Source organism: Siphateles boraxobius, unplaced genomic scaffold (assembly GCF_051911475.1).
Source record: "Siphateles boraxobius isolate OS27281-9 unplaced genomic scaffold, OSU_SipBor_1 20, whole genome shotgun sequence".
Classification (NCBI taxonomy): domain Eukaryota; kingdom Metazoa; phylum Chordata; class Actinopteri; order Cypriniformes; family Leuciscidae; genus Siphateles; species Siphateles boraxobius.
This window is the reverse complement of record NW_027508811.1, coordinates 3,603,258-3,621,532: the sequence shown is the minus strand read 5'-3', so window position 1 is coordinate 3,621,532 and position 18,275 is coordinate 3,603,258. Positions and strand designations below refer to the sequence as shown.

The following is an 18,275-nucleotide window of genomic DNA, read 5'->3' as shown; positions in this document are numbered from 1 at the left end:
GAGCGATTACTGAAAAATGAGAGCGATCCACTAGACGAACTTTGACCTCAGTGTTAAATTTAATGAATTCTCTCAGACAGTTCTGCTGTGCGGTAGAAAATAAATTGAAGTCTTGCTCAAAGATTAAACTCAATCCGGGGTTAAAGTGCAGTGCGGTGTCAGTCTGTGATAAAAATCCTATTTTTGTTCTGGGACATTGCTTACACTGCCCTGGATTTTCTACAGCGGTTATGGAACTGACACTGCTGATGATCCCTTTATTATTTTACTGCGTGCGAACATTTGTGCCCCGCGGAGATGGTAAATCTGGTGAATCTTCTACCCATTGAGATTGGTAAATCTGACAGGTTACTGCATTATGCTGAATTCATGCATTCTGCACCCTGCTGCCGCTCTGTAGCATTGACTCCATCAATCTCAATAAGACATCATTACGTAATTGCCACTGTGATGCAGTAACGGACAAACTATGATTTCATACCAGGCGTCAGAACGCATACATCACTGTCTAGGATTTGTGCAAGGCAGGATCAAAAGAAAACTGTATTCATCCCTGCATTCCACAAATGTCAGTGCTTGGCATTAGTAATTTATGCAGTTTTAGAAAGAAAAAAAAAGTGTGTCAAAACATGCTTGTCTGCACGCAAACAATCCCTGCTGTCGTGGCGAACTGTGATGACAGAATTCAAGTAGTTGCCATAGGAACAAATTCAAATTATTCAAGTCCAGCCTCTAGCCATGCAGATGTCAGCTGAAGTTATAAAGATGAGGCTGATGCTAAATCCTTAATGATCAATGCATGTCAAAATAAAATAATGTAAAATATTATATATATATATATATATATATATATATATATATATATATATATATATATATATATATATATTATACACATATATTTATATAGACCACATAGCCAGAGGGCAATGACAAATGGAAGGGCAATGCATCACATTTAACCAGCATATTTTTATCTATTATTTCATGAAGTACAGTATGTTCTCCCATGCACTGACACTGTAATATATTCTTAAAGGGACAGTTCATCATATACTCCTGGACTCATTGTTTTGCAACCCTGGATATCTGAAATGTATGCATATTTATTTGTGTGTGTTTGTGTGTGTGTGTGTGTGTGTGTGTGTGTGTGTGTGTGTGTGTGTGTGTGTGTGTGTGTGTTGTTGTTGTTTTTGTTCATTCAATAAAAGTGGATGGGCTCCAATGTTGTTTAAAATATAATTTTGATCAACAGAAGAAAGAAATATATAAAGGTTTGGAATGAAATAAGGGTAAGTAAATGATGGCAGAGTTTTCATTTTTGTGTGAACTATCCATTTAAGAAAGTACACTGATTTTAAACGTTTTTCTTCTTCTCAGTCTGTCACTTGTTCGAATTTCACATAGCTTAACTATAGTAGGTAACAAACATCTTACCTTTCTTGAACTGTTCCAGCATTGCATCCAGTTTGGTGTCATTAAAGACACAGTGCAGCGGGTGCTTGTAGAACTGAGTGATGGTTTTTAACGGGGTGCAGTCATCTGGATCAACAAAGGCCAGATCTTTAACAAACATAATATCAACAATATTAGACCTTTCGTTCTCAAACACTGGAATGCGAGTGTATCCACTCTGCATCACATCTGACATGGTATAGAAGTCCAGGATGGCATCCGAGGCCAGCATGAAGCAGTCGTTGAGAGGGGTCAGCACATCTTCCACCGTTTTGCTCCTGAGTTCCAGAGCTCCCTGGATGATGTTCAGCTCCTCTTTCACCAGGTCATGATACGGGTCAGTAACTCTCAGCATAGCCAGTAACTTCTCCCGGGTGTAGAAGTTGCTGATTTCCTGGTGCAGCATATTGTCTAGGAGTTTGCTGATGGGATATGTGATGGGGAAAGTCAGCAGCATCAGCATCTTGGTCAGCCACACGGTCTTAGACGCGATAGCCAACCCGTGCCTGGACGCAACCGAGTGCGGAAAGATTTCTCCGATGAAGAAGATGAGAAAAGTGCACGCTGCAGTGGAGAAGGGCGTCCCTCCGAGGATCTGGCACATCCAGACCACCAGGAAAGTGTTGGTAAACACGTTGCAGAGCACTAAGGTGCACAGGACGTAGTTGCCGTGTTTGCGCACCGACTCGATCTTGTGCGCGTACTTTTGCTCCATGTCCGTGCCGCTGTTCTGCAGCACTCTGAGCTCCACCGGGTCCAGCGCGAGCATGCTGATCACCAGCCCGCTGAAGAGCGCGGACAGCGCGAGCAACAGCACCGACAGACCCGCCTGAAGCCACCCGTCCGCATGCGGCAGCCGCTCCACCACCGCCAGCCAGAAGTCGCGCGTCCGGTAATGCACCCACTTGTACCCGTCAAAGGCGCAGATTGAGTAATACTTGATTTTCTCTCCTCTCCGGAGGTCTTTGGCGAGCAGCTCCACCAGGATGGAGTTTTGACTAGAAGCTGACTTGAAAGAGCCGAGAAGCTCTATATCCGAGCTCCTCGTGCTTTCCTCCACGCACAAGTTGCGTTTGGGATGCACCTGCCCCTCTCTGCCCGGCTCCGGTTCCTCTATGAAGGCGATCCACGGCGCGGCTCTTCCACCGGAGCCGCTGACGGTCCGGTTGAGCCTCTGCGGTGATGCTGCATAGTACACGCGTAACATGAACCGCGTCCCTTCGGTGGCCTTCAGCAGCCCGTCCTGCACGGTCAGATCTCCCCCCGTGGCCTCCGGTCGGAAGCCCAACAGCCCGTGGATCGGTGTGAAGAGAGCCGAGGCGATCAGCAGGACCAGGGGAAGAAGGCATGGTCCAAGGATGCGATGCGGGAGGAGAGCATCCGCAGCATCCGCAGCCATGATGCTGAGTGGGTTGTAGAAGGACATTGGCGAGCTGAATCACGTGGCGAAGACACACACCCACGGACACACATATCGACTCTGTTTGCCGAGTCAGTGTTAACAGCTGGAGTCTCGTGTAAATAAAAATGACACCGCAGTGACGTCATGACGCGTCGCAGGGCTGCGCTAAGGAGCAAACATGAAATGTAGGCTATAATCCAGAAGAACTGCACTGGAAACAATTGTAACATTTAAATGAACTGGGTTAAGATGGTGCGAAACGATTTCTGTTTATTTTACCACTACAAACCCAGAAGGTCGGTAGACAGATGTATGGAAATTTCTTAAAAGTGCATAGGCCTAAGATATCTGCCTTTTATATTGTATATTAGCCTACAATATATTGCACTGTTGCATGTCCTGTTTTATATTGATTTGGACAGTGGCCTAAAACTAGCTATTTGAACATAAAATGAATTAATTTCACTGCATCACAAATATTGCATTTGCAAAATAATAAATAAATAAATATATTCTTAGTGAATGTACGCTGTAAAATGACATGATCAACAATAAGTCATGGCAACATATGTGTTTACATTACTTCAACTCATCAAAATAAGTTGAGCCATTTAAAAAAATTTTTTTTTTAAGTTTTACGAGATTCAACTGAATTTTAATCAGGATTAAATTCTTTCTATTTTAAAATGACATATTATCAGAAAGTGTACCACCTGTATTCACTCTATTTTTATGCCGAACATACAATTATTGAAATTATTGTGCAATAAGGGCATTAGATGAAAATTGTATTTGTATCCAACTCAATGCAAAACAAATTCAACTTTTATGTGGAATATAACGAGTCTTCACCACAAGGTGGCACTCTATCACAATTCGCCTGGACTCACAGAACCGAATGCCACTGAATGAGGACAATTCTAGACAAGTGATATTGTTCTATTTGATTAATGGAATAAAATGTAAAATTGTATTTTCGCAAAACAACTTCACAAATAGTGACATAAGAACAATATATTTGTAGGCCTATAGAAATTGTATTTTATAATTTTATAAAAGTTTATTTTTAATCAAATTGCTCTAAATATATTCAAACATGCATACACACACATAGACCTCAGTGTGTGTGTGTGTGTGTGTGTGTGTGTGTGTGTGTGTGTGTGTGTGTGTGTGTGTGTGTGTGTGTGTGTGTGTGTGTGTGATCTTGATAATAATACAATAAAAATAGGGACAAAATATCCGAAATCCTACTACTTTGTGGGGAAATGTTTTGGCCCCGATGAGGAAAACAGCTTATAAATTATAATAAGTGATGTTTTTTGAAAATGTGACACTGCTGAAAGTTTTGTGTGATGGGTAGGTTTAGGGGTTTGGGTTAGAGTAAGGGGATAGAACATACAGTTTGCACAGTATAAAAAACCATTGTGTCTATGGAAAATCCCCATAAAACATGAAAACACGACAAGAATCCAAGATTGTTATAGTGCAATCACATTTTATAACACAATCTTCATTGATTTGCATTCCATTTTTCGTTTCTCGAAGTAAGAAATTCGTTCAGTGGGATGTTTGTTATGTTATTTAAAAATTGAACAACAACAAAACAAAAAAACTCCCTTCGCCGATAGCAGGGTGAAACAATAAGTTGCGGTCTCATAAACACTTATTTTTATTCCCTGGGTGTTTGGAGCCAGGCCTAAAGCAGACAGCCAGTAAGACACCATCCAAACAGTTTATGAGTAAGATAAAACTATAAGAAAAAGAAGAAATTGGAGATGTTTGGCTGTGTGTGTGCTAACCACTTTCGTCTGCTCAGCATCACTCGCTTCCACCTCGTAAATCGGAGAAAATATGTGCAGGGTTTCTTCTTCATCTCCCTCTCTCTCTTATTGCCCATGACTCGTCAATATTCGTATGTAAAGCATTGACCTTGTCAGGAGGTCTGAGGCTCACAGGACAGATAGCAGGCTCAGGAAACTTTTAACTAATACAATATTGATGGTCCATTTAGTGTAAATGTTGCACGTCCTTCAGGAGCCTGTTTGGAAACAGTGGGAGTGCGGTGCTCGGATGGCTTCACTATTTAAGACTCTATATTTTCTATTCATGTTTGTGAAGAGGGAAAATCACAGCACGAATAATATACACACATATATTAAAAAAGAATATCGAAAATGGAAAATAATGCAATCTTTAGTGCATATTATTTAGTTGTTTAACCCAATGCATTTTAATAGCCTATTAGGAGATTACTCATACTATTATTGCGTTGCGTTTCATATAATTCTGTTTTATTTCTCCTGCAAATAAAATGTATATTTTAGATTTGGGCAGGACCATATTGTTCATGAACTTTAAACAAGGTGAATGGACATTTACCTATATTATTATATTAATAACTGAAAATCTCGACGTGTTATTTTTTATTTATTTAGCCTATGAACTGCGACAAATTACCCGACCAAAATAGTGCAAACATAGGCTATTTGTAATGGCATTTTAACGCATGACTCATAACCTTCTGCAAAATCTTATTAGCATACTCTTGCTATTTTAATAATCAATAATGTGCGCAAATATGATCTATTTATATATGAACTAACTTAAATATGAACTTAAACAGAAATTACATGTAAGTGAAGTTGAAACGCCCCCCCCCCCCCCCCCCCCCCACCTATATTTATCCATTCAGAATAAATATAAAGTCTATTTTGTAGCAAGAACTAAACAACTTGAATTCATTTTTAGGATATTTGTTTTAAAAAAGTGGAAGCATATAGGCTAAAGTTTTGTTTATTTTCTTATAGACTTTTCAAAATGTTTTTTTAGAAATGAAGAGGAGCAACAGATGTACAATTATCTGGACTCATTTATAGCTTATACTGTTTTGCTTTACATAAAACTAGAAGAATTCCTTACTGTTGAACGTATTTGATGTATTTAGGCTACACGAACCCAATCGAAAACGGTGAGTTCCAGTTTTATCAAGCTAAAATGCACTTCAAAAGATTTCTAATATAAAACTTGATAAATCTGGTCATAAATCTAAGGTTAAACAGAGGCACCCTGTCTGGTTCTCTGCCAAGAAATATAGCCTGTAAAAAACGCACAGAGTCTTATTTTCTTTCTGTTTTGTTTTATTCTCTGCAGAAAGCGGATGAGTGTCTCAAGACGCGCGGAATGTTAGGCCAAAGTCTCAGTCATACAAGAAAAAAAAATCAATTATTGAACAGCATCATGGGTCAGGTGACAGGGGTTATTATTGTCTATATTGACCTGTGCACAGAGCCCCACCCCTAATCCTAACCAAGGGGTTTTCAGTGCGTAGCATAAACCATTTTTGGCGTATACATGACACGAGAAATAACATTCGTGGTATAGATATACGCACTTTCATGAGATTGTGTTGGTCAGTCACCAGTTGAGATGATGGCATGCCAGGCAAAAATCACCCTACTAATAAAGTCAAAATATAAAGGCTAAACCAAATGTTAAGCATTTTAAATTCACATTCAATAAAAGCAATGTGAAAGGACAAAGATCAGCGTCAGATTTGTGTTGCTCCGGAATTATAGGCTGTTGAAAATCTTAAATATATATCAATAGTTTACTGTATACAATTACTTTATCGAAAAGATGGAAAACTATTTTCGAGTTGGTGACTAATGTAAACGAATATTTAAAAAAAATAAAGCAAGCAAATGTTTCTGACACATGGACCCGAGAACACGAGGTGAATAGCTCAATGTATGGATCACGAAATTATTGGTAGATTATTTTTGTTTCGTGATCTATAATTGCTATATTTTTCCTCCTTGCCCGAGTGAATGTGAATAATATGCCACCCCCCCCCCCCCCCCCGCATATTAAAAATAACCCGCACATTTAAAAAAGAAATAAAAAACTGATTATTAATATTTCATCAAGTGTTTTTTTCCCTCGGAGAAAATACATATCATCCCTATAAATGTGTAACGGTTATTATAGGTATATAATAGGTAGTATTTTATTCTTTAACTTATTTAAATTTCCCTTCCAGTAAGTAATTTAATAAGAAAAATATTATTTGGAAGTGAGTGATACTTATTATCAATACTGGAAACAGATACTTAAAAAAATAAGTTGAATCTTGTATAACTTATAAAAAAAACCCGTTGAAAATTGATTAACTTATTTTGATTAATTAAAGCAATGTAAAAACATGATGTCATAACTTATTTATATAATTTACAGTGTACACGTTGAATAGCTATAAGCTACCAATAACTGTTCGCATTAACATATCTCAGCGAAGACAAAAAAAAATCAAAACAAGATGTTTTGTCAAGTCTGCGCAATGTTCATCAGCCAAACCAGACATAGGCTACTCAACTTTTAATTAATTTTCCGTAAACGTATTACATAGAATACAAGTGGCAGTCATTCACTATTTGCAATCACTCACGCACAAATATATTCCATTGTTCGAAGATAACGCCAACAACAGGACTGGACTTTAAAATAACGTGAACAGTTGACTAGGCTACATGTGGTCATTTGAACCGTCACACTTTTTTAGACGATTAAGGTTCAATTAAATATTGTTTAGTATGCTATTGAAATTGATTTCGATTAAGTCTACATTCTTTAAAAAATTCCCATTAGAACCAGAAAAGGCTTCATTTAGCTTGATTCCATTGGATAACTTATTTATTATTATTATTTTTACATTTTTAATAGTTCTTCAGAAAACAGCCATAAGCTGGAGTTAAAAACAAACATCATGTGAAGAACCTATAATATAACTTTTTAACTCCTTTTTTTTGTGCTGAATCAAAGAACGTTTGCTTCTATTTATTTATTTCTTATTTTTGTGCAGACAGAGATATTATGCTCCAGACACCCCCACCAGAAGACGCTTCTGATAAATAAGAGTCATCTTACCTTTAAGAGCCGTTGCGTTACTACAGAGGGCGGTGCAGGGGCAGCAGTGTGATGGAGGCTGGCCCTCGGGCGTCAGTTTACTCCAAAACAGCTGAAGACAAGGGGGGGGGGGGGGGGGCTGAAAGAGACACCAGCGATCCTCGCTCAAGGAGGGGCATAATACACTTCAGGTGCTTTTCGATCGGGTTTTATAAGGAGATCTCTGCTGGATCTCCCTCACTGCGCTCCGCCCGGTGCTTGAGGACAGAAGATGCCCAGGCAGCTCCTCTGCCCAGTGTTCGGCTCGTCGCTGTGGTTGGCACTGATACTCCAGTCTCTCATTCCCTCCGCCGCTACATACAGGAGACCAGTGTCCGGAGGGAAGAGACAGAGCTTTCTGGAGAGAACCTTGATTTTACTGGACGTCAATACTCGAAGCCCGGTCAAAGTTTTGAATGACAACTTCCTCTCGTTGCAGTTAGACCCATCTATCGTAAAGGATGGCTGGCTGGACTTCTTAAGGTATTACAGTTTTTGCAATCGCATCCTGCGCCTGGTGATGCTGGTGTGTTTGTGTTGATTTGGGAAGATCGGACTTGCCTGCTGGAGTGGTCAGTATGTGTTTTGGAACAAGGTGGTTTATGGCTGGTTGTCGGACTACACTCTTAAAAATAAATGTTCCAAAAGTTTTTTTTCTCGCAACAATGCCATTAAAGAAACATTTTTGGTTACTCAAAGAACTATCCAGTCAACAGTTCTTAAAATAACCATTTTCTTCTTATCTAAAGAACCTTATTCTATTATAAAGAAACTTTTGTGGAATGGAAATGTTCCATGGATGGTAAAGGTGCTTCATGGAACCTTTTTAAGAGTGTAGCAACATACAATCTTTAAGTGTTTAAGCTTGACCGTGATAATGACCAGCTAGAATCCATCTTCGATGTTCCAAACACAACTACCCGGCTTAAACTGGATTTTCCAACAGGAAAACAACTAGACATCAATATTTTTTTTCAATAACTCATATAGGCAACCCAAACACCTAATAGGCTATTGGTATCTAATAGCAGAGGCTACTACTTTTTAATCTATCAACCGTTCCCTTGAGTAGGCTACAAAAACCAGTATTTTCTAAAAGTAGGTTTACCAGTCCCTTTTCCTCTTATGATGTTTAAACGTGTATGTTTGTTTGCACTTAGCTTTTCCGTACAGCTTAGCCTATAACGTTATCGCGTAAAACACCATGCGTTTTCGCACTTATGGACATTTATTTTACGCGTAAAGTAGAATTCATCATGTTTACTAGCAATGCTTAAAACAACATCTGTTTAATCCCAATGAAACCGTGTTGTGGGGTGATGTTAGTCCATGATATATCTCTTAAGAGATTGACTCGACGAACGAATGCCTTTATATTAGAGCGTGAAACCTGAAAATACGCGCAGATCTGAATGATTGTGTTAATTTGCACACCAGGGCTTGACCTGGAAGTGAATATGAGTGTCCCAGCCCCCAGAGGAGAAAACACACAAAACCATACGGAGAACCGAAATGTCTTTTATAGACCCTAACAGTTTTGAGTTTCGATATAGTGTTTACTCCCGATGTATTATCGAATATTTATTATTGTGATTTATCAGGATGAGGTGTTTGAACGAATAGATTCAATAGAATTTAAGAAGAGGCCCACATAAATATGAACCCCAATCTGCTGATGTGGCATTATTGTTCGTTCTCTGTTGTGTGAAGTGCAAGTTACAGCAGATTTACGCGGTAGGCTATAGCCTTTAAAGGGGTTTTACATTGTGCGTAGGCCTACTTCGTTTCATTCTATATATGGAATGAAAAAAGGACCAAATAAAAGCGGGATGTGACTTATCTACTAGGACACTAACCCACAACTTTAAGAATTATATATTTTTCCCCACATCTTATTTGGTTTGAAAATAACCTCGCAAACAGATTTAAAGTAATAGCCTACTAGTGATATTTGTAGCATATGTTTAGCTCATGTATATGTTAATGCAATAGGTAACAATACCATAATCAAATATAAATTATATCAAAATATATTGCCGTTATATCGCAATTATTCTGCAGTAAGTTTCACTAATATTATTTTTCTTTTAAACTTAAATCGTAGATGTAATTTTTCAAAAATAAAATGCTTATTCATGCTTCATGCTCGGTCTGATTAAATGTATTAATTCACATTATTGGACGTGACAGCAGATACTTGCTCCAGTTTTCTGTTTGTCTCCAAAATGTATTTTCTATAATTCAGTTTCGGCCCACCGACCACAACGCAGGCTTCACCGATTATAGTTTGTGGCAATTTAGCTTGTTTTGCTGTTTCACAAAATAATATATAACAATTAACTTAGTAGCTTTAATTTATTTTATTTCAATACAATTTTATTTTATCTGTTTATTTATTTTTTATTCTGGGTTCTCATAGGCGCACTATTTGCGCAATTTATAGGCCTTCTTTTATCTGCACCTTTTACGTCTTTTCTTTTTACGTCTGGTACCTTATTATGTCTCATTATTTAGTAAAGCTCTAAAAAAAGAAGCTGGTATTTATTTATTTCGAAAGAAACGAGCGTGTAGCACCACAGAATAATCTGCTGTTGATTTCAGCACTGCGGCCTGAAACACAATCATGTATTGTGAACTCGCAATCCTGCTGTGAGTTTCCGAAAGAAAGTTAAAGCACCAATCCAATGGCGACAACCAGGTCACTGCTGACAAAATAAATATCATATTTAATAAATAGAATAAAAAGAATTTTATAATTAATTATGAGTTTTAAAATAGGCTATTATTGCTAGGAACATTATCATTTTTCTCGTGCCGGCATTAGACTTTTACATCGTCAAAAGAATTAAGACAGTAGCACATAGCATAAAGTATAGGCTATATATTTGTTAATATGTTGTATAGGCTATATGTGTGTTAATATGTTGTATAATTTTTTTTGTGTGTCTTTATACAATTTAAAGGGATAAAAATCATATATGAACAAGCCTTAAAAAGAAATTAGTGATTTTATTCAGTTTATTCTCCATCTTCCCTCCAGTGGCCTAAAATCATGAAGAAAAGCTATCTTTGTGATTTTATGCACTATTCAATATTTAATCAGGTAATCGAAATAACTTTCTTCCTATGGTAATGACTACTATAGCCTACTTTAGATTGCACATGAAAGTGATTTTTAAGGGTTCTATCAGGCAGAAACAGCTCTTTAAGGTAAGCAATGCTCATTTGGACATTTTACAGTGTAGTTGTCTACACTGTGATTCTGTATAAGCCCTACGGGTTTCTCTGAGAATAGCTGGATCTGTGATCTACATCTTTCTGTATCCACAGCTCCAAGCGGTTAGTCACTCTGGCACGAGGACTCTCTCCAGCTTATTTGAGGTTTGGGGGCAAACGGACTGACTTTCTCCAGTTTCATAACCTGAAGAATCTTGCAAAGTTTAGAGGGCCTGGACCGGACTATTACCTGAAAAACTATGAAGATGGTGAGGTGTAATTTGGTCAAATTTCAATTAGGCAGGTATTTTGCTTATATTGTTGAGATGAAAAAAAAACAACAAAAAAACATTTGTACCTCAGAAAACTTGATGAGGAAACAACACTTAACTTGTTGAAAGTTCCAGAAATACTATTTGCAATCATAATTGCAATCTTAAACCTCTATGTGTCATTCCATATGTGGACAAATTTGCATGCATAAACCTAAAATATATTTGAATAAACATGGATGCTTTCAATTAGTCAGTGCATGCCTTTTGAAAAAGAAATGCCTTTTTAATTCTAAAGACTTTTTTTATCAATAAACACATAACAAAAATAAATATATTTTGAGTTTCTTGAAAACATGTCCACAATGCAAACCACACGCATACATTGCTCTTGTCCTCTTGATGGACAGGGTGGGCGGTATGACCAAAAGCTTATATCACGATTTGAGTACCTTTATTTCACAATTATACTGGTATATATCACACATTATTTTTTGCTTTAAATAATGTTTTTATGATATCAACATTTATGATACTATTGAAATTTCATAATTCTTGTCAGCAATTTCAATATGACAAAAAAAACTAATAGCCTAAGCCTAAGTAAAAAAAAAAAAAACTTTCAAGCTTACTAAAGAAGTAAAGTAAACAGTGATAAAGAAAGAATAAAGAAACTAATTAAAAGCATGTAGGAAAACAAACTAGAACTGAACAAAGACAAAAATTAAATAGACCTACCTAAAAAAAAGCACTAAATAAGAAATAGCTAGGCCTACTACGAAAATTGTATAAATAATCAAATGTATTTCTTCACTGTGTAAAGACTCTGTAACTTATTAAAGTTACAAAAGTTATTCAGTGAAGAGGAGTGAGAGATATTCTCTTTTTATGTTGTCGTTTATGTCGTTCAGCTGTAGCTTACATTTGGATGCTGTCACTTTAAGGGGGATTTCACGTATTCAGTAGGCTACGTGTGCACATTCTTCCTCAGATGTTTACCCTAACTTAAGATATAAATTTCTGTGTTTAGTTGAAAATACAAGGTAACTTTGACACATATGTGCATTTAAGCGTTCAAGTCTAATTATTCGACAAAAAACACTCGGTTCACAACGTGCGCACACCGTTTATCTGACATCACCTGCATTCAGCGAAAATACTTTGTCTTTCGCAGCTTACTGTGCTTCAACGGTTTTAAAATAACTTTTTTTAAATGTATTTTTAAACGCAATACTTAAAAACTTATGCTAACGATAAGCTTTCGTGACTGCGTAGCACACCAACGTCATGAGCGTTACCGTCCTAAATCTCTACAGGTTGACACATTACGGTCGGTTAATCGTGTCTACCGGTATATCGCCCACCCCTATCAAATACTCACAAAAATAACTCCAAAGTCATTATCGTGGTTTCCATGCAGACATAGTGCGCAGTGACTTCGACCTGGACAAACAGAAGGGCTGCAAGCTGGCCAGCCACCCGGAGATGATGCTGGAACTACAGCGGGAGAAAGCGGCTCAGATGCAACAGGTCTTGTTGAAAGAACAGCTCTCCAACATCTACAGCGATGTTACATTAACAGGTAGGAGATTACAGCAACATGCATACTGAGCTAATATAGTCTATATTGGGTTATACTTTGTTTTTTGCCTCAGAATTTCACAAAAGGGCTTTTATATTGAATGGTGCATATTGTTTGTGTTGATCAGTAGGAATCTTTAGTCCTGTATATGGTTTAATGTAGCCTAATATATCAGGTGTGTTCTGTGTTTATGTTGTTTGAGCTCTTCTGAACTATGTTGAGTTGTTTTCTGTCATTGGCGTCCAGAACCATTGGTACAGTGATGTAATTGTTGCTGCCTGTTCCATAAACGCATAGGTTTAAAATGATGAGAAGATCAGCCAAGCATATGGTTTTATTGATCACTTTCAACAGCTGTGCTTTGCCTGTTTGTAAATCCAGTTTCCAATTTCAGATTTCATAGTCACACACGCAGACAGTGTCCCAAATGTTCAGATCATTTTAGGGTGAATAATTGTTTGAAAGGCAGAAATCTCAGAGGAACTGTCAGAGACCTTTGTAGTACCGAAAATGTCAGATCAAGGATAGAATGAAGCTGGATGATGACATATACAAAAGGCCAGTGGAAACAACAGCTGACAATGATTTCAGAAAATGACACTTTGTACAAGCACCCGTAGTTCTGAGAGGAAGAGCAGTTTTTGCATGCGATTTAAGGTCAGTGGTGTCTTTTCTATTCATATTTATGAGGGTGATTCACAACAACAACAAAAAAATTGTTATAAAATAAAAAGCTGTTTTGGTTGGATCAGGTGTGATATTTTGTTTGGGTGCATTAGAACTTTGCGGTGATTTCATACGCTGTTGTTGACGAATTCTGATCCAACACTCCATGAAGGGAATTAAATGACATATTTTGGGGTTTTCCTTGACAGACTCGGTTTTCCCCCCATTGTTTTATTATTATAATCGTTGCAGTAATCTCAATGTAAACTCAAATCACTATCAGGTACAGTCAACCGGAGCGAGATTATTTGTTTAAAGCAGATTTACTGTGGAAAGATTGTACTAAATTTTATGTCAGGCACTGTGTGAGTTCCAGTGCAGGTCATGCTGCACATTTTCTTATTAAAATTGATATACAAGCTCAGATGAGAGTTTCTGAACTGTTCTTGGCGTCAAATAGACCCGAATGTTGTTCATTCATACCTAAACCATTATCGTCTTCATGCCAGGTTCAGCAAAAAAGCACTCTTCTGACTTTCACCTGTATTTTCCAAACATCTTTTTACACACATCTGGATTTGACAGGGTGGCTGTAAGAGGAGGTAGGACTAAACACACTTAGCAAAGGAATCTCTCTCGCTGTGGATCTCAGCATGTGTGCTACAGCAAAAGCCTGTCGTGTCCATGACTGATGGGTGAGAATGAAGACACCTGGGTGCATGGCACAGACGGGTCTGTTAGCAATCAGGACGTCCCATGCGCAGTCACTGGCAGGTGGCAGGGGAATTGCAGAGAGATGTCCTGCCTCATCCATTTCCACTCCGCACGGGTCGGCTTTTCTGACCCTTTCTCATTTAGAGCTATCAGTAATAGCCGAGAAAGCCCCCTGCCAGTTAAAATAAACCATGGTGAGACAAGCCCAAGGTCATTCTAGCTTTCACCTCTACACTCGCTACAGTTTAGTCAGTTAAGTTAAAGCAAACCATCTGAGACAATTCGAGGTCAGGGCGCTTGAGAAACTCTCAAGTTGCTACAGTTGCTGCTTGTTGTTTGAACTCATCTTTCACTGCATTCTCTGAATGAAGTCATTGTTAGTTTCTTACAATTGAATGTAGCTTTATAAATTTTGCATTTCCTGTGTTTATGCTTGTAAGGCAGGGAAAGAACAATGTCTAAGGTGAACTCAGTCATTTTAAATATTTCTAAAGAAATAAAAAATAAAATTAAACCAGTGTCTGTTAAAGCGATTGATTTTTTTTTAACCCTGTAAAGCTCTACTGTATCATATTTGATATGCACATTTCCAAAGCTTTTGATCATGATCAAAACTTTGCTGAAAAACCTGTTGTACACAATCTACTACAAGCCTGTCATCTGATTGATAGTTCATTGTTGTTTTAGCGAGTAAAAGGCATTATGAAAACACACCTTCAGGTTGTGGTACTCTTCTTTGTTTTTTTTGGCCATAAATGTTTACTTATAGGCTGGGCAACGATCGTATCCAAAATAGAAGTTTGTGTTTACATAATATATGTGTGTGTACCTTGTATAATTATTTTGTATACATAAATAGACACATATGCATGCATTAAGAGATATTTGCATGTACATACATACTGTATATATGTATACTTCATTTATATTATATATAAATAACACATATTTCTTAAATATACATACGCATGTGTGTGTATTATTTATATACAAAATAATTATACACAGTACACACACATATATTTTGTAAACACAAACTTTTATTTTGGATGCGATATATCGCGATTAATCATTGCCCATTACTACATAAAGTAAATGTAAAAATAACTTTGGTAGTTATATTTTAAGATGAACAAAGATGTATTTTAAGATGGATTTAACATTGAAACCTCTGATCATATAGATTAGATAATAATATATAAAATGAGGTTTTAATGTTAATAAAAACATTTAGCAAACAACAAAACTGAATTGGACACCCAAGGAAATGACAACACAAGATTGGAATATAGTCTATATGTAAGGGATGAATTGTTCGCAGAAATTGAATACTTAGAGTTGGGGATTTAAAACATCCGCAAACCAGAATGTTTGTGAAACATCAATCAAGTGCATTACTAAATTGACTAGTAATGGCCAGTGTATCATAACTTTCACCTTTAAAGACTTGTTGGACATTTCAACCGTACATTTCATCCGTGTGTTAGTTTGAAGTGCTGATATAGTCATGGATTCGTGAATATGCTTGCATTCATAACCCCATTCCTGGAAACCTCTCTCTTCCACATGCATTGAGTGAAGTGTCAAATGAGATGTTGTTAAATTTATTCAAATTCCATCAGGTCCACAGAGCTCGGCTGTAGAGGGCTCTATAGTTGTCATCGTGTGATTCTCAGCGTGTCTGAGGTCACGGTGCACTTTAGATCCACGTGCAGCACTACAGCCGGTTTCCCAGACTCTCAGGAGAGCGACATTCGTCATAACTGTCTCTTTAAATCACACAAATTTGCTTGCTTTCGCTCTCTTGTGTTCTTCGGCTCGAAACTGTTCTCCTACGTCCACTTAGAGACACGAGGGAGTCTCTCTGTGTGATGCTAGCATGTTGAAATGCAGCATAGCTAAATTCAAAGCTATTTCCTGCCTGTTTGCTCTGAGACAAATGACAGGAAGTTGTCCAGTGAGGGCAGTTTGGGTATTAGCTATAGCTGACGGTTAGCCTTTAGCCTCTCGTTTTCATTGAGTTTTTGGTCCTCAAATAGTCATTAAAAAGTAAGGAAATGTTATGAAAATGAGCTACGGGTGAGGAAACCTCTGTTTTTTTTTTTTTTGCATAAAATAAATGCTTATATCTGAGAAAATGAGGAGTGGTTTTGACCAGATGCTGTCTGGAGTGAGATTGTGCCATTTCACAACACTGCGTCATTTGTTTTCCTTTTACAAGTGTGGGTAACATGCCCATGTTGTTCGGAACAGTTTTTTTGGCTCGTGGAGCCCAAAGTTTTGCGCCAGATTTGGGCGGTTATTTTGTTGAAATGATTGCTGGAGTATTTTGATGAATACCGCATGGCGGAATTTGATTTGCCAGTCATCGAAAAGTCTTCATGTCCTCTTCTCTCTTCTTGTCTGACTGTGCTCAAAGTGACACAAAGAGTTTGGAGTCTTTTTCTCCTCCCCCAGCAGCCGTGAAAACACACATGTGTGTGCACTCAACACAAACACAGTGAGTGCACGTAGAATAGTGTGCTAATGATAGATCTGAGGCTCTGACAGATGTTTCTGCCTGTGAAAGAAAACATGAATTTTTTTTCTATATCTGAGACATTAAGCAGATACTCACACACATGCATAATATTCTCCAGAAGAGTTATAGGGATAGTTCACCCAAAAAATTAGGAAAAGTTATTTCATAATTTACTCTCTCATGTCGTTCCAAGCCCATAAGACCTTTGTTCATCTTCGAAAGAAAAATTAAGATTTTTGCATGAAATGTGAGAGATTTCTGTCCCCAAGCCTATTCACCCAAAACTCAGATGAATGTTCATTAACCCATGGTTTTACAAACAAGGCGTAAGCCCAGTCCTAGACTAGACCTACAGTACAATGTATGTTTGAGCTGTTTTAACTGAACACAACTTGCACTGGCATAATATGATATTATCTTTATGTCAGTGCCATTTTTTTTTGTCTCAAGATGCACACTAGTAATGTTTTTTTTCCCCCTAAGGCACGTTAAAGCTACTTAAATGTCCTAATTAAACTAAGGCCTAATCCTGGCTTAATCTAAGCCCTGTCTGTGAAACCTGGCCAAAGAGATTTGTAAAATAAATCCATATGAATCCAAGTCTTTTGAAGGGACAGGATCACTTCATTTGGTCAACAGATTTAATTTTGGCTACTACTATTCACTAGGGGTGTAACGATATACACAAAACTGACGGTTCGGTTCTTCCAACGGTTTTGACGTCTCGGTTTGGTGGGGTTTATAAAGCTAAAATTGCTTTTTTTGTGTTTTTTTTAAACAGTGGTTTAATGAAAAAAATATGTCTTTGTCTTTAAATTAATTCAATTACAATTAAACGTTTCGCAAGGATAAAAAAAAGAGCTGCTAATGCTGTAAACTATATAGGGAGCCGCACATTACTATAACATTAAAGGTTAACAACAGAGCCTAGACTTTTAGCCTAAATTCAGATGCTATTTTTTTTTAGATATAATCAACACCCAACACATTGTATGAAAACATGTAAACTGAACATAAGGCATTTTGCATTAATGTTTTTACTCTAATTCGTTAATTTACATATAGTAATTTACACAGTTGCTGTCATTTTCATGAAAGATATTTTAAACATACATTAAATAATCAAGATATCATTAACATGTTAAGTAAAATATAATATATAGGCTAATATAGTGCATTTTATTGGTGCAAGAGTTAATTTCTCTAGGAACCAACTAGCTGTGGACACTGTATGACTTGCCTGCTGAGGTAAATATAATGCTATGACAAACTAAGCTGTTTTATTGACGTCTTTCTGATGCTGAAACACTGATTGAGCGATTACACGTTAGTTATGATGCCTTTCAGTAAGTATACTGTATCTTTCAACATACCTGCAGGTGTCCATTCATGTTTATTCTGTAACTGAGGATGATCGCGTTTACTCGCGCTCCGCGCTTGAAATGAGGAGGGATACAGTGATCTGTCACGCCACATCAAAGAGCGCCATAACGGCATTTATTGTTT

General features: G+C 37.4%; 2 protein-coding genes across 2 annotated transcripts in view; one reads left to right on the top strand and one right to left on the bottom strand.

Moving 5' to 3' along the window:
* cnnm1 (cyclin and CBS domain divalent metal cation transport mediator 1) overlaps positions 1-2,881 on the bottom strand; it is a 35,197-nt gene extending 32,316 nt beyond the window's left edge. Inside the window, exon 1 of the mRNA XM_077236400.1 lies at positions 1,438-2,881. Coding sequence (XP_077092515.1) covers positions 1,438-2,881 — 1,444 coding nt within the window. The remainder of the gene's footprint in view (positions 1-1,437) is intronic.
* Positions 2,882-7,917: 5,036 nt separating this feature from the next.
* hpse2 (heparanase 2) overlaps positions 7,918-18,275 on the top strand; it is a 94,255-nt gene continuing 83,897 nt past the window's right edge. Inside the window, exons 1-3 of the mRNA XM_077236401.1 lie at positions 7,918-8,281; positions 11,129-11,283; positions 12,707-12,868. Of these exons, the coding sequence (XP_077092516.1) occupies positions 8,031-8,281; positions 11,129-11,283; positions 12,707-12,868 (568 nt within the window). The 5' untranslated portion in view covers positions 7,918-8,030. The remainder of the gene's footprint in view (positions 8,282-11,128; positions 11,284-12,706; positions 12,869-18,275) is intronic.